The sequence below is a fragment of the Chlamydotis macqueenii genome, chromosome 7 (assembly GCF_036417535.1).
Source record: "Chlamydotis macqueenii isolate bChlMac1 chromosome 7, bChlMac1.mat, whole genome shotgun sequence".
Classification (NCBI taxonomy): domain Eukaryota; kingdom Metazoa; phylum Chordata; class Aves; order Otidiformes; family Otididae; genus Chlamydotis; species Chlamydotis macqueenii.
Window position 1 is genome coordinate 27,529,909 of NC_141562.1, and position 15,783 is coordinate 27,545,691.

The 15,783-nt window shown below is 42.0% G+C and overlaps 1 protein-coding gene across 1 annotated transcript in view; it reads left to right on the forward strand.

Moving 5' to 3' along the window:
- The window catches only part of SORCS3 (sortilin related VPS10 domain containing receptor 3), a 307,485-nt gene extending 292,052 nt beyond the window's left edge, over positions 1-15,433 (forward strand). Inside the window, exons 21-27 of the mRNA XM_086751900.1 lie at positions 1,403-1,526; positions 4,221-4,333; positions 6,157-6,288; positions 8,138-8,237; positions 10,355-10,460; positions 14,602-14,762; positions 15,369-15,433. Of these exons, the coding sequence (XP_086608026.1) occupies positions 1,403-1,526; positions 4,221-4,333; positions 6,157-6,288; positions 8,138-8,237; positions 10,355-10,460; positions 14,602-14,762; positions 15,369-15,433 (801 nt within the window). The remainder of the gene's footprint in view (positions 1-1,402; positions 1,527-4,220; positions 4,334-6,156; positions 6,289-8,137; positions 8,238-10,354; positions 10,461-14,601; positions 14,763-15,368) is intronic.
- Positions 15,434-15,783: the final 350 nt, after the last annotated feature.

Here is a 15,783-nt window from a genome sequence, read left to right on the forward strand (position 1 = left end):
CCAGGAAGATTGCTAGTATCACTGCAGTTTCATATAAGCCCATTCTGCTTGTCCAGGCTGTGTGTATATCTAAGTATACATTAGCTAGGCCTCCAGGGCTAGCACAAGCTGGCACCCTTGCTGACTTGGTGTGAGTCCCATGTGATCAAACAATTTTTTTTTTTTAATTTTTTTTAAAATTTTTTTTTTTTTCCCCTACTGCTTTTTCAGCTCACAGATGAGGGGATCAAAGGACGGTGGCATTCTGCAGGGAGGAAAATGTGTTTGCCAGTCTGGCGTATGTGAATAGAAATTTTGATTTGGCTATGAAAATGGCATATATGGCCACTGTTGTGAAATGCAGGCAGGTTGGCAGTCTGGGATGAAGCATGAGAGCTGAAGGTGAATGTTTTAGGGGTTTTCCTCTAGAAACAAACTGACAATGTAGTGAAGGGACAATAGCAGTGATACGAGGGCTTTATCTCTGCTCTTAGACCTCTTTGTGCTTTCACAATGGAGGCTCATATCACTATTTCCCCTTTAATGGTTTAATCTAAACCAAGAGATTTGTCTATAGACCAACTGTCAGATCAGTGGCACTGCGAGACCTTTGATTTTCAATACACAAATCCCTTTTCCTGAACACGGTGCAGTTTTCACATCTAGGTGTGTACCCGTGTGAGAGCTTCCTGTGGGAAGAGCAGAGCTGTACTGCTATCAAGGACATTTTTGTTTGGGAAGGTGCAGATAAAGTCAGCCTTCTCTGCCAGGGCTCTGAGCTGGCTAAATTCAGGTCAGCTTTACCCTGGAAACCATTCAGCCACATTCAGACAGCATTGTCAGCAGATCTTATGCCATGCTTTCAGCCATGTTGGCATGGTGTGCCAGCTTACGGCTGGTGCTAGCTTATGGGCTCAAAGCATGGAGAGGGCAATGCTGGGTGCCCTCACTGACCTGAGCAGAGTTGCTCTGAGGTTGGTAGATGGATTTGTGCTCATAAGAGCAAGGGCTGGCCCTGAATCTGAGCAATGTGGATTGTCTGAAGAAGCATCAGCTGGTTTGAGCTGGACGCTGTGTTTCGTAGAGCTGATACAGCAATTGTGTTGAGTGTGTGTGCGTGTGTGTACAACACTGCATTTTGCAGCACTAATTCTGCAATTGCTGACTGTGCTTTGCTGAGGTATTCATAGCATAATGGGCTGGAGTTTGCTGAAAGAGTATTTCAGGAAGCATTTACTGAAGTGAGAGAAACCTTTGCCTGTGGGACAGTTCTCACTGGGTGATGTTTGGGAAACATTTAGGCCTTAGCAGGACATGCAAGCTCAGAGCACCATTCCTTAAGTGGGTTAGTCAAGTGCATGTTGTGATCCTGAGTTAATCTCACTCTGATTTTGATGTTGCCATCTGTGTTTACCTCTTGCAGCCCCTCATCACCTTGGAAAGCAGCATCTCCTACATCTTTGCTGTGGAAGGGATGAACACTGTCACTGTGCAAGTTGCTGCAGGCAACACCCTCATCCAAGACACCAAGGAGATCGCAGTGCATGGTACCCTCAGCCTTTTACAATCAGATCTCAGGGGGTTATCTAGAAGTGAAGAACAGGCAGTCACTGCTGAACCACAATGAACTCTGTGAACTCCCTAATGCCAGGAGGACCCTCAGAAGACAAGCTGTAAACAAAGTAGCTCAGATGTATCGTGATCACAAAATACAGAAGTTAATTGGATGGGGCAGCTAGCCAAATTTGTAAGCTCAGCACAGTAGTAAAGTGGGGAGTGTCTCCTTTGCCTGTTGATCTGTCTGTATGCCCCGACTGGGAACTGCCAAAAGGAAAAACACTCAGAGCTGTAGCCAGACTGCCTTCCCTCTGCTTCCTGACTGGGGAAAGAAGTAGTCATAGTACATCATTGAGGTGGCCTGAATACAGCTGGTATTTCTCTTTATACAGTGACTATAAATGGCAGGGGTCTGGCAGGGTCTGGAAAACAAAGGGGGGGAGAAATGACTCTTGTTGTTATCTGCCCACCTTCCATGCCACAGCTGGAGGTCTGAGTGTGTCCACTGGACCTTCCTGTGGGTCATGTTTGGTATATTCTTGTCATATCTACACATCGTGGGCTCTAAAAAGCACCCTTTGGCAGACCACCAAACTTACCCAGTTTGGGGCTTGATAAAGGCTGAGTGGAAGGGCTCTCTCAGCATTTTTGGCCAGGACTTTAAGATTTCTCCAGAGAATAATTTCCACCCTGTGCTAGTCTTCATTTTCCTTATCCAGTTATTGGCTTCCAGCATTTGAGGGCAAGCTTTTCTTTGGATACCAAGTTTTGTTGAGAGGCCTGGGCTTCAAGTAACTGAGGTTGCACTGTGTGGTTCAAGTATGTGTTTCTTGTTTCAGTAATTACATATAAATAAATGTCCTGCTGGTGACTGGAAAGCTGTATGCTCAGATTTAACAACCAGCTAAATAGATATTTGTTGATTGTCTGGCTGTGAAATGCAATGGGTTTTAATAATTTGTTAATGTGATTTAGTAATACCCAAGCTCACTATTGGGAAATGTAAGTAACCCTCTACTTGATCGTTTTGAGCATTGCAAAATGCAGCATTTACTTCTGGGAAACTTGCATATTTCCAGTAGTTTCTGGAATAAACCTGAATCTGAGAGGGGTCCTCGCATTTGATCTCGATCTTTGCTCCCGGTAGGTCCCACAGAGCGCTCCTCACTCTGTTTTTAAACACCTTGTAAGTTTTGCCATTCTATTTAAAAGATCCAAAGCTTTGGGCTTTTTCAGAAAGAGAAATTGATCCAGTTGGAATGTCCAGATATTCCTGTGCAGTGCCGTGCTGCAGACTGACCTGGTCTAAGGAAGGAGTCCTTCCAGACCTCCAGGCTGGTGATGAGTTCAAGTCTGAGTACATAAACAAGTGACACCGTTGGTAAACATGCACTCTGCTGAATTTGTATCCTAATCTGTGTCCTATGTTAAATTAATTATGGCTCTAGGAAGGAATGCATGGCTTTCTGGTGTTAGCAGTAGAGGAGATTTATTCAGGCTTTTCTCAAATTATAATTAACAGAGCAGAATTTACTAAAAAAAAATAAATTAAATACGGTACTGAGGGTTCAAATGTCAAAGGCTTTATATATCAGGCTCTGGGTTAAGCCTTCAGAACTTAAGAGAGTTTCCCTGCTCTCTTTGATGATTGTTTTCTTTAAAAATGCACTTCACCATCTAAAAAGAAGGAACAGATCTTGCAAAAGATGCAACATAAATGCTGTGCTGGCACACCCTTGCCATTCTGTGGATTTTCTTACCTACACTCTTGCTGGTTTATCTTGATCTAAAACTGGTATCTTCTTAGAAATGATTAATGGTACTTACTTGAACTATCTGGAGATCAGGTCCTTCAGTATGAGGCACAGCACATCTCCAGAAACAGAAAGGAGAATCTTCTACCCTGAGAACTTTTATCTGAGTGTGATTCCCGTCCTGGATCTGTGCCTCCCACTGGCCCAAATCTGTTGTGCATAGTTGTCGTAAGGATTCCAGGCTTGGCTTCTGGTGACACCAGAGGGGAGAGCTGGAATTGGAGAAAAATTTAAATTGATCTGTATTTGAAGTCTAGGAAGTTTTTTTTTCTTCTCTGCAATCAGTCAATTAGGAAGTAATTTCAAAGTGTTTCATGAATAGCCATTGCTTGATTAGCCAGTCATTAGCACCACTGGGTTCTGATTTGTTGGGGTATTAAGCACTCATGGCTTCCCTCCAGGAGAGCAAACAGATAATACCTGCTTTTGAAAACATTACTTACAGTAAGTGTTTGCCCTGCAAAGCACAATGTGTGCGATTGCACAGGCCTTCCAAATTTCAGCCAGATGCCTTATTTACCGATCAGCGTCCTTGTAAGCAGTATCTGATGAAGTTGAGCGGCAAAATTACAAAGTCCAGAGGCATCGTGAAGGGAAGGCACCCTCTCACCTCCCTTTGAATTCTTCTGGCAAAAGACAGAAGTTGTCATTAGGGCAAATGTCCTTTATAAGAACCATTAGAAGAATGCTTTCCTTGTAAGCTTTCTGTCCTGCTTAGCGTTAGTCAGCCCTTTTTCTTCCTTCAGCCTTTTCTCTCTCTCTTGCTTTAAGATAATTTAATTATGGTCTTCCTGTTGTCTTCTGCACCCTTAGCTGTGCTGTGAACACTGCCCATTTAATCTTCTCATGAATAGTCTTTTTCTATTCCAGAATATTTCCAATCTCAGCTCCTGTCATTTTCTCCCAACTTGGACTATCATAACCCTGACATCCCTGAATGGAGACAAGACGTTGGCAAAGTCATCAAGAGAGCTCTGGCACAAGTGAGCATCTATTTCCTCATCTGTACTAACATTGACTAGGCTGGTAACACATGCACTTTTTCAACATAGCAGCTTAAAAAAATGGGAAAGAGCAGCAGTAATGAAGCTATCATTTTAAATTGATAAAAAGCTTCTTAATATGCTGGATCATTTTACAAAGGCAAACTATATTGGGAATTTTGTGGAAATATTATGATTACTTTTATTAATGTTTCTGTGGTGCTTTTTAGCTTTTAATATCCCTGAAGACTTTACAAATTCTAGATTGCAATAGTATCATTATTATTCTTATTTTGTCAAATTGATATTGCAGTATCTAATGCTTTCTACTCCAAACATTTGGATAATGTTCCTGTATGTTGTTAAACAGCTAATTCACTTCATCCCAGAAGACAGACCTTGTAGTATGTTGGATGCACGATGTAATATGCTGGAAGATATTTTTACCTCTTCCTGATACTCAGTCTTCTAATGCAGCTAAGTGTAGCAACTGGTGAATGTTATAATGCTCTACCACCTTTTGGACTGGGGCAAAAAATGAGGATTCAGAGGGAAAATAAACTTACCTTTAAAATACAGGACAAAGAGAGACTTCTGTGGGTGGAAGATACTGAATTTTCCTTTGAGATTAATTAGAATATGTAAACTAGCACTTGTGTTCTTTCAGAAAAGGGGACAGAATAATTTATGATATCAAATAGCCAGGAACTTTGGTTTTGTGTGAAATCAGGAAAAAGATTTAGGCAAACTTTTGTGTTTTTTTACATTCTGGCAAAAATGTATCTTCCTTTTTTTTTTTTTTTTTTTTTACTTCTACTACAGCTGTTCTTAAAAATGGAAGCTGATTATTTTTACAGGGAAAGTACATTCCTGATCAGTTTTTCTCATCTGCAGCCCACTCAAAATTTGCAGTTTGAGAGTTTCTGTGATTGTTTTCCCATCCTGAGAAAACACTAAGTTCATTTGTTTAAACTGCTGTTCTCTTTTACTGTATTCAGAGTCAAGCTTGCAGAAAAAAAAATATAATTAAGTTGTAACTATGAACAGTTATAGACAAAAGTAGAAATCATGTAGAAGTGCTGACTTGTAGAAATATCCCTTTGACTATTTGGTTGCAGCCTGTGGTCTATGCTTACAGCATGGATCACCAGGAACGGGTTGCCCCACTGATGTATTTCAGTTGAGGAATGAGGTCAAGGAGCTTGGGGAGGGGTAGGAGCAGGGAGCTAATGGGGTTAGCCTCATATAGCAGAGAGTTTCTGAGGGAGAAGAGGCTTCCTGCCCTGCTGAGATTGCGGAACTTGAATTTGGGGAGAGAGGGCAGGAGCCTCAGTGGGAGGGTCATGCTGAAGACAGTTGTGAGAGTCAAGTGTGGAACTGACTCTTGGTTCAGCAAACTGAGCAGTTCCTAGCACAGCCCTCCCAGCCAGCCCCAGTAGTAAAAAGTCTTCCACTGGAGACATTAAGTTATAAATGTAGGGCAAATATGGATCCCCATAACCTGATATTAGAAGATGATTGCAGGCAATTTTCTTTGTATGTCCCTGTTAGTTGCACACTTACCAGTGGTCACTCTCAGCCAGGCTCCCTGGATCTGACTTTAAGTGATTCTTTTATAGCAAGAAGGACTATATGGAACATTCAGATCTGGAAGGTTTGGACTTTGGGTTGAGATCTTTGTGTCCCAGGGGTGTTTTCAAGCCTGCATTTACTTCTAGAAATGAAGTAGAGTGTCTCATCAGCAGAACCTCTATTTCTGACGAACCAGTGAAGCATCAGTTACAGAATAGCAGCTAGAGACCTCCTTTTTACTTTTCTTTTAGGTGACTGGTATCCCTGATGAACAGATCTTGGTAGCTGTGTTTCCTGGGCTGCCTACTTCTGCTGAACTCTTCATACTGCCCCATAAAAACACTACAGAGAGGAGGAAAAGCAGTGAGGCTGATCTGGAGCAAGTAAGGAAAGAAGGATTCGTGGAACATTCATTCCTATTGTACCATTTGCAGATGGGCCCCTTAACTTGTGCAGCATTGGAAATCACTTACAATAAGTGTGATGGAACTGGATGCATTTGGGACTGTGGCAGTATAGTTTGACATAAAAAAAAAAGAAATTGTTTTCAGAGGAAAACCAGACTTTTCTAATACCTCACTGAGATATGTCACAATCTACCAGTAGTGGTTCTTCCCAGATCAGTGGTGTGTCCTTATTACCGTAGTTACGGCCAAAGGAACCTTGAATACGTACTCCCTCTGCTCCCAGGAGGAATGCTAATAGACAGAGACCAAAGCAGCAAGATAATACACTGAGGTTTACTAAAAATAAATCAAGCACCTCAGCTCATATATCACTGGAACAAGACCTCTTTTTTTCTGCAGTAGCGAATGGCGTGTGCAAACTATATTTGGAAGTTACACTATCCATCCATTTAGATAAATATGTAATTACAGTGATGAATAGCAATAGTGATATGCAAGCAAGGGAAGAGCTAGGAACAACACCACTAGTCTGCTGAAGCTTGCATGCTAGAATTACCAAGCGATTAAATCGGCTCTATAAAGGCAAAGGAGTGAAGTACTGCTGGAAAGGCTGCTTAGCTCTAGCTAATGATCTTGTAAGCAGTATTTTTACTGCATGCAAGCTATGTGTGAGCCCATCTCTAAGTAACTCTTGGAGGAGTAACTCTTCTGTGATCAAACATTAAATAATTCACAGAACTGCTGAATTCTCTGGAAGCTCCTGTCACCTACTGAGCAAAGTCAGTCCCCTCTGCGTAGTACATTTGTTCTAGGCAGCTAGCAAAGCCAGCCTCTTAAATTTATGGTGGTGAGTGTGCAGAAGAGCTGCATTGTGATGGGAAGATTAGGAAGGCTTTTTGGAGGGATTTTCTTGGAATCATTTCCATCCTGTTCAGTAGGATCTACCCATAGTAGAATGCCCTGTGAACAATCTGTTGTGTCAATATTTCATGTATCAGTATTATGCAGACCTCTCAGATTAGTTTCTGAGTAGCTGACCATGAGACCTGAAGCTGTAGTGCTGTAATTTTATTTGATGCTCTACTCAGTTGTACTTTGGCACCTGTTGGCTTCTACTTGAGGAGCCCTGCCTTGGAGAGTAGGCCATCACAACTACTCAGTAGCTGTGCCCTGACCATGAGAACTACTGTAGGGAGACAAGAAGTTGACAAATTCAGGCTCCAGTGTGACATGCCAAGTATGTGCTCTGAGGCAACCAAATACCACATCATAGCTCGGTTGCTGAGCCATCAGTAAACTCCAGTCCAAGACCTCCATCCACAACGGCTTATTTAAACAGAAGCTACATGACTAGGACTGTCCTCAATCAATGTGTGTAAAAAAAATGTTACTAGGCTAGACTACCTAACTCAGTTCCATCATCCACCAATGAAAGGCCAATATGTCAGTGATTTCCAAGTGCATTAGATGACACTCACAGAACATTGTGGAGGGTGGAAAGATCCTTAGTTCTTTTCCCTCCTCCCTTACCCCCCCACCAAAAAAAAAGCTAACCTTTTTTTTTTATTTGCTTCCCAGGAGAGGTATAATATACTCCATGAGTTTCAAAAGTTCTGTAGGGAGACTTGCATGCAGTAACACATAGTTCCATCTAAAGCACAGGTACATGTTTGTCTCCACTTCCTCAGCCTCTCACTGCCCTTCTGTTCCTGAAGCCAGTAAGAGATGTTAGTCACCATTCATAGGCTACATGCATTCCTGAATGTTCTCCAGAGCTTGCTGTCTTCTGTATTGTAACTACCTGTATCTCTTATTATTTCATCAGGTGGTAGAAATCCTTTTTAATGCTCTCAACCAGAACCTGGTCCAGTTTGAACTGAAGCCTGGTGTTGAAGTCATTGTGTATGTTACTCAGTTAACATTAGGTGAGTGTGGAGACAAATGCATAGCTGTGGTTCTCTTGAGGCTTCAGACAACTCCAGAAGAACCAGTCTACATCAGAGCACTCACAGTTTGGCATGTGCTACTGGGATACATAGGACTGATTTTATTGAGACATTGTGGTAGAAGCAGGAAGTGTTAAAAACAGAATCCAGCAGAGGCATCTTCATGCACCAGTTTGTATAAGTATTAAAAGTGCCTTTTAAGAGTTCCCTATGGCCTAATTAACTGGTGCATCAATGTTTTTCAAGTGTTTTAGAAAATCAGGTGAATGGTGTTTTATTAAGCCCTCATTGGGCACCTGTAGAATTCAGAGTATTACTAACTTTCATGGATATTGGATCAAATCCATATTGCAAAGGGCTTGTTAATGTTATGACTAGCCAAGAAGCTTTATAGGGGCAAAATACTCATGAAAAGAAAATCTAGGCCTCTTACAGGGAATACTTGCTGAATATTGACTTCTACAAATTAGGACTTATTTAAATTTCAATGCTCCCTATCTCCATTTTCACAGAGTAATGAATAGTCACTTTAAGCTTCATCACCCCCTTTGCTTTAAACCACCGTAGTGTGAAGCTCTCAGCTACTGCTGAGGATTTCAGCCAGCCTAGTATGAAGCTCTCAGCTATTGCTGAGACAGCGATGAGTACAGAGGAGATGATGGATTTATTTTTACCCTTGCCTTTTGTGACTGCCCTGGCAATTATCTGAAATGTGGGATCTTGTGCATGTGACATTGCTGATAGCCTCTCTGAAAGGCTGAGATGCATGTCCCAGGATAATACACTTCAGCTTCTTTTTGTGTGAGGCTCTGAGAGCCAAGAGCTGGGCTAAACCAAGGCTTGTGACCTGTCCTACAAGTAAGGCTTTTTTGCCTTCACTCTGACTGTTGTTTGGGGACAAGAGTCAGACGTTAATAGGAGTAGGCTGGAATGAGTTAATTTGCAAAATTGGCCACGAGATCCAAATATCTACTGTTTCCAGGTTTAGAATCTGAGTTCTAATAAGACAACACAAAGTGTGGATTTAGCTTACAGTGCTCAACTGTTCTCACACTCCACCCAGTGGGGTTGCTGCATTTGTTTCATGACCATTCCCGTAATATTTTGACTCAGGTGAAATGACTGTCAGTTCTTTTCCGCGAAAGAGTCCGTAGAAGTAATAAAAGCAGAATACTGGCAGGATCACACTCTTAGGTGTGAAAATTTGGTAATGGAACCAGAAGTGACTCTATTTGTATAGACTTTGTTCCTATCTTCTGGGTGACAGAAAAATAGAAAAGAACAGTAAAAAACCAAACCCAAATATTTATGCAGAGTGAGAAACACTCAACTGCTACTTATAATAATTTCTGCATCATTAGAGACTTCTCATCAGATTCTTGATTCTCAGCACAGTGTTCAGGCCATTAAGACTGTCTGCTCCAATGAGCTGGGGGAATAGCTGCTTTAAAAAGTATAGCTTATATACTTATTTACCTCAACCAAAATGCCAAGAATATATGGATCAAATATCCAAAATGTTGTGATGTAGTGCATGCTTGGGTCCAAGATTATTGCTTTGGGCTCCTCCACATTATGAAAAGTGACTCAATTAAAAAGTCTGTAAGGTCCAATACAAGGATGAACCTTGAGGCTTTTTGCAAGACCAGATCCCTGTCACATGCAAGATAATCACATGTCCTTGGAAGATGAGAGTCATGCTGTTCATGGATGCTTGGAGGTAGCTTCTCCAAAGGTGAACAGACATGCAGTAAGCCACACCTCACAGATTTCATTTCCACTGCAGTCCTAGGAAAAGTGTGGTAGAAACATCCCAGAGTGTTAACACAGGAGCGATCAGCCATTCAGCTAAGCATGGCTTGCTGTGCCTTTTCACTAAGAGATACTAGACTGCACTGTCTTGAAAAAGGAACTTGGCTCTCAAAGGACAAGAGAGTCAATTTATTTCATACTGATTGGTCTTGTTAAAAACAGCATGCACCATGCAGTGGTGATAAAGCAGATGTTTCAAAGACAGAGTTGAGCTCAACTCTCTGGTAGCTATGTGTTCCCTAATAATATCATGTAAATGTAATGCTCTACCTTTCCTCTTGCAGCACCACTTGTTGATTCCAGCACGAGTCATAGCAGTTCAGCAATGCTGATGTTGTTGTCTGTGGTGTTTGTAGGCTTGGCTGTTTTTTTAATCTACAAATTCAAGAGGTAAGTTGAGAAACTTTGGGGATGGGATAAGGAGGCACTGGGTGGTTTACAGGTAATCTGGGCAGAGGAGTGCCTGGATTGCAGATGTAGAGCGAATTAGGCTGGTCTAAGGCTTAGACCAGTATAGTTCCTTATTTCTCAAATATAGAGAGAAGGCTGTCTACTGCTCTTCCACCACAAACCTGGTGCTCTGAAAGCTCACCAAGAGCTCAAAAATTGAGCTGTGACCTGCTTCAGCAGATTTGTTTGAACCACAAACCAGAAATGGGAACCTTGTGTGCTCACTGAGTACTGAGCTACGTTATACAGACTTAGTGAAAAAAAAAAAAAAATCACATGATGGATGTCTTCATACAGTCTATATCCATCTGGCTAACTGCCTTAGTGCAAGAGTATCTCATTTGTATATTGCAGACTGAATAGTTTAGTCTTGCAGAGGAACAGGTGTGATTGTGTTAAGGGAGGCAGACTCAAATCCAGAAAGGTTTGTGGTAAGCATCAAAATACCTTTGGGAATCTGTGCTGAGATTTTCTTTGCCAGATGTTAATATAAACCTTTTGTTTCCAGGCAGCAGGCAGCACCTGTGCTGGCTCGTGGCACTTTGCTGCTGCAAGCTATGAAATAAAATATGGGATAGAAGTGGCCTGTTTGCTGATGGGCTGCCTTACAGGAGTATATTTTAGGCAGATGGAGCTCCTTAGGAGGAACTTTGCATTCAGTACAGTACTTACTGTGTTAAATGGTCTGTGTGCCCAGATCCTGCCCAGTGGCAAAATACTGTATTAGAAACATCAGCTGAGTCTGACTGAAAAAAAAAAAAAAAAATCTAGATATGAGTAGTTCTTCCAAATTGGGAAGCTAGAGCTTCTCCTATCTGGATTCAAGCTATGTGTTTCTCTCTCCAGCTTTTGTGCAGCCCAATATAAGGTTAATACTCTCTTAATTATGATAGTGGGATACAAACAATATTCAAAATGGAATGATAAGACAGGTGTGTATCCTAGTCTCCAAGTTTAAAGCTCCCCTCATTTCTAACGTCTTGCATTAACCATTGACAAAGTGCACATCAAAATCTGTTGCCAAGCTCCCACTGACTTCAGTAGCCCAGGACAATTGCCAGAGAATCCATGTGTGTGAATCTGCTCAGGTGCAGATTTCCAGGCCTTCAGCATGCCTTGCTTGTCGCAGTCTGAAACCCTCTCTGCTTCTGTGAAGTGGAATACAGCTTCCCAGGTGAATGGGGAGTGGGACATGGGACTTGTTTAAGGCATCGATTTAATAATGTGCTGGGGAGGCAGCTGATGATTTTCCTCACTCCCCAATGTAGGATGAGGAGGGCAAAGAAGCCTCTGGGAGGTGTGTCAAGATGTAGGTACAGCATCTAAGTTGTGCTTTCCTTTGTGTCTTGGTGAGATGATTTCTTATGTTTGGCCTAATGTCTTTGGCTCTGTGGTCAGGTATCAGTTACCAGGAAGAAAGATCTGTATATTCTGGCTGCCAGAGAACAGTAAGGAGCGCGGTAATCCACTTTGCATTAGCAGTCTCCAGGACACGTTATGCTACTACAGCTCCTAAAACTGACTCTTGTACTACTTGAGCATCCTGAGCCTTGAGCATAGCAGCCATCAGCCTTGTGCTGTGCTCCAGGGCTTGGAAAACTGTGCCTTGTTAAAATCTGTCAGAAATTGAATGTATTACAAATTAGGGGTGTGGGGGAAGGTGGTTAAAGCATTATTTTTGCTTAGCCCATCAGCTTGCTGTCCCCTCTTATTTGCCCTGTCCCAAAGACGACAAACCCTGGTCAAACTGACAAAGTTTAGGATTAAGTCAGATACCCAGAGTGTCCTTAGCTTGATCTTTTCAGAACACAAAGCAACTTTTCAGCTTTGTCTAAAACCTCTGGCTCAATGGATCAGAAGTGAGAGCATGCAACAATTCTTAATGGAAAAAGGAGGTGTAAACAAAAGCTTCCCTCTAGGTCTCAGTGATGCAGAGGTCCATTAGCAATATGTACTTTTCTGATTAACAGTGATTCTAGTCTGAACACAGAACTGCTGCTTACAGGAAAAGGTTGTGAGGAGACCATGGGCCTGCATGAATTTTTAATTCTACAAATTCATAGAATCGGTTTGCACACAGACTCCATATTATGAGTCCATCGAGTTGTAGACTCAGGAGGCATGTTAAATAAACACTGCTGCAAGAGAGATGCTTGTTGAGGAGGTCTGGGTGAAAAAGGAAGGACAGGGGAAAAGTAGGGAAACAATCTGTAAAAAGGTTTGTTTCTTTTCTGGGAGACTGAGCATATTAGCGGGTCAATACTATGTGTGTATGAGTGGTGAGTAATAGGGGGGTAATGGGGCAGTCAGTGTGTACATGTCCTGGGACAGAAGCGCGTGCGTGTGTGCTCAGAGATGTGTGGTGGGACATTGTGGCCACCTGTGTCTGTTCTGAGAGGCATAGCAGAATTAGGTATGTATATATGGATGCACATATGTACAGCCATCTTGGTTTCTTTTTTCACTAACTCTCTGAGGTACCTGGAGGCTCTCTGCCTCACAACTCTAAAGAGCTTTTCTCACCTTTCCTTTCAAAGCTCAGAAGACTATCACTTCTCTGCCATTGCATTATTTGGAAGCAAAACTAAGTCTTCCAGTATCTCCAGGCATGTTCTCATGTCCACATCTCTACACACCTCCAGACATATTCTGGACACTTAAATCCTATGGGAATGTGTTTGTCCTCTCTCATTCAATGTGCGCGTTCCCTCTGTAGTGCTTATGTCTTCTAGTGATCTGTAAGGCATGTCTGAAGGTTAGAAAGAGAGGGCAGGAGAAAGGGAGAACAACGTGAGATTTGTTAACTGCTGCAAAATATCCCAGTGTGTCCTGACTTGCTGCTGGTTAAGAGCAGAATGCCAAATCAAGCCAATAGCACAAGTCATTTGAGGACAAAACTTCACTGGAGTAAAATCAGCATAGATCTTTTGAATTCATGAGAGTTCAGGCAATTTCCACTGCTTTCAATCTGACATATCCAACAGCAGACAGGTTAGCATAAAGAGATGGCATTTTATATAGCCTCTTTTGAACACATCTTCTTTCTCTCTCCTGTGTACTTTAAGGCACTAAAAAAATTCTCTGAATTTTCCTTGTTTTAGCAGTGTGGACTGCATGGCACAGAGTCTTTTTAAGGGCATTGGAAAAAACAATCAGTCACCTTCCAACAGGCAACTACATACAGATAATCCTAGCAACTCCCACAATGCTTAACATGTTATTTTTCAGTTCTCTCATTTTAAACTTGCATTCCTCCAAGGATTACTATCTAACTGTCTATTTAGGCCTATTTAACTGTCTGTCTAACTGACTGACTTTCAAGGATATTGTTCTAGCAGTCCAAGTTAACTTCTCTTGGAAGAAGGAAGAAGAAATAAGCCTTTCACTTTCTTGGCTTCCTGAGCAGCAAGGAAAAACAAGCCCCTGCTAACTTGCATGATCCGTAGCATGGCAAACTGTTTTTGCCGTGCAATGGTAACAAATAGACTTTGGGTGGGTGTTATGAGGTGTAAGTCCTTTCTGTATTCTGAGGCAGGACCAGTTCTTTATAACTCTTTCTCATGTGGCAATTCCTACTGAGTCAGTGTTGGCCTGTCAATAGAAACAAGCCTAGCAATTTTTTTTCTCAGTTGATAGTAGTGCTGAAATTGATTTTTACTTTTGGTTTCCAGTGCACCACTGGTCATGTAATAAATGTGGCAATTGCAGCTGATTGTACTTAGTTGATTGCTGCTCTCTGAGCTGGGTGCAGTGTCCACTGTGTGCATCAGTTCCCGTTTAAAAGGGCAGGACCAGAACATTTAGGTTTGCAGCTAGAGAAGCCTTTGGGCACAGGGTAGGAAGGCAGTGGCCTCAGATTTGGGGTAACTTTACGCTGGTGTTGGAATTAGTGGATGCTAATGGCACTTGCAGTGCTGAACATCACTGTGATGCTTTCACCAGTCTGAAGGCTGATTACTTTGCATCACTGCCAGTGCTGCATTTCTGGGATTGGTCTCAGTTTAGCTGGTCTGATTAATCATTAACATGCCAAGGATCCCTGTATTATGAAATATAACCCTCATTTTCCTTTCCTGCGCAGGAAAATCCCTTGGATTAACATCTATGCCCAAGTTCAGCATGACAAGGAGCAGGAAATGATTGGCTCTGTCAGCCAAAGTGAAAATGCCCCCAAAATCACTCTGAGTGAGTTCACAGACCCTGAAGAGCTGATGGACAAAGAGCTGGACACACGAGTGATGGGTGAGAGACAGCACTCAGCTGGGGCTTGTTTCGCAGTATAAGTGAGGATGTTGGTGGCTGGGATGTTAGGAGAGGCATCGACTATGACCCCAGGTACAAGCAGAGCCTGGGGCACTGAGATAAGGAAAAATTCTCTCTCTGCGACATGGTTACAAGGAGTTTTTCCTACAGTTTTTCAGCTTTTCTCACAGTGTTATGTGACTAGAGTAGAAACCTGGAAATAGCAATAGGTATATGGGAGTTAGTAATGGCTGTGGCTCACACCTGTGCCTGCTCTTGACCCTGTCTCTCCTGTGGAGGGGTTCCAAATTCCCTGCACCCTCAGAAGAATCAGCTGAGCCAAGCTTACACTGTTGATGTGCTGTCATGACAAATGACTGTGTCCCTAATAGCTTAATGAGTTTACTGCTGGTCAGCTGAGCTGCAGTAACAGGTTTTCTGCATGATCCATGCTTATCGCAATGCAGAGAAGGATGTGTTACTTTTAAGCACTTTTTCTGTCTTTACGCTTAACACAAGCACATCCTAAGAATGAGTGAGAAGCAATACAGACCAAACTGTTGAAGCTACTGCACTGACTCTCTTCTCCATTTTTCTCCTCCACAGGAAGCATCTCAACAATTGCCAACAGTGAAAGCACAAAGGAAATCCCCAACTGCACTAGTGTTTAATACTGAGAATCCACTTGGTCTACAACATTTCTGACTTTTTATTTGTAATTATTATTGTTATAATTATTACTATTATTATGAAATAAGAAAGAGTTATATGTCATTATTATAATTTGGGAGGGGTTAGGGTGGGCTTTTTCTGTTTACCGGGGCTGCATTCATAAATAGTAAGGGTTCTTCATATTTAGGACAAACTCATCAGGTTAGAAAGAAAAAGCAAAGAATGAGTCAAGTGTGCAATGGGATTTGAGTGTCAGCCTCCTGTTAAATACAGAATGGGAATTAAGTATTCAAATTCAACAGGTAGATATGGTACCTGAGGCACCATGTTTTAGGTAAATTGTTCCTTT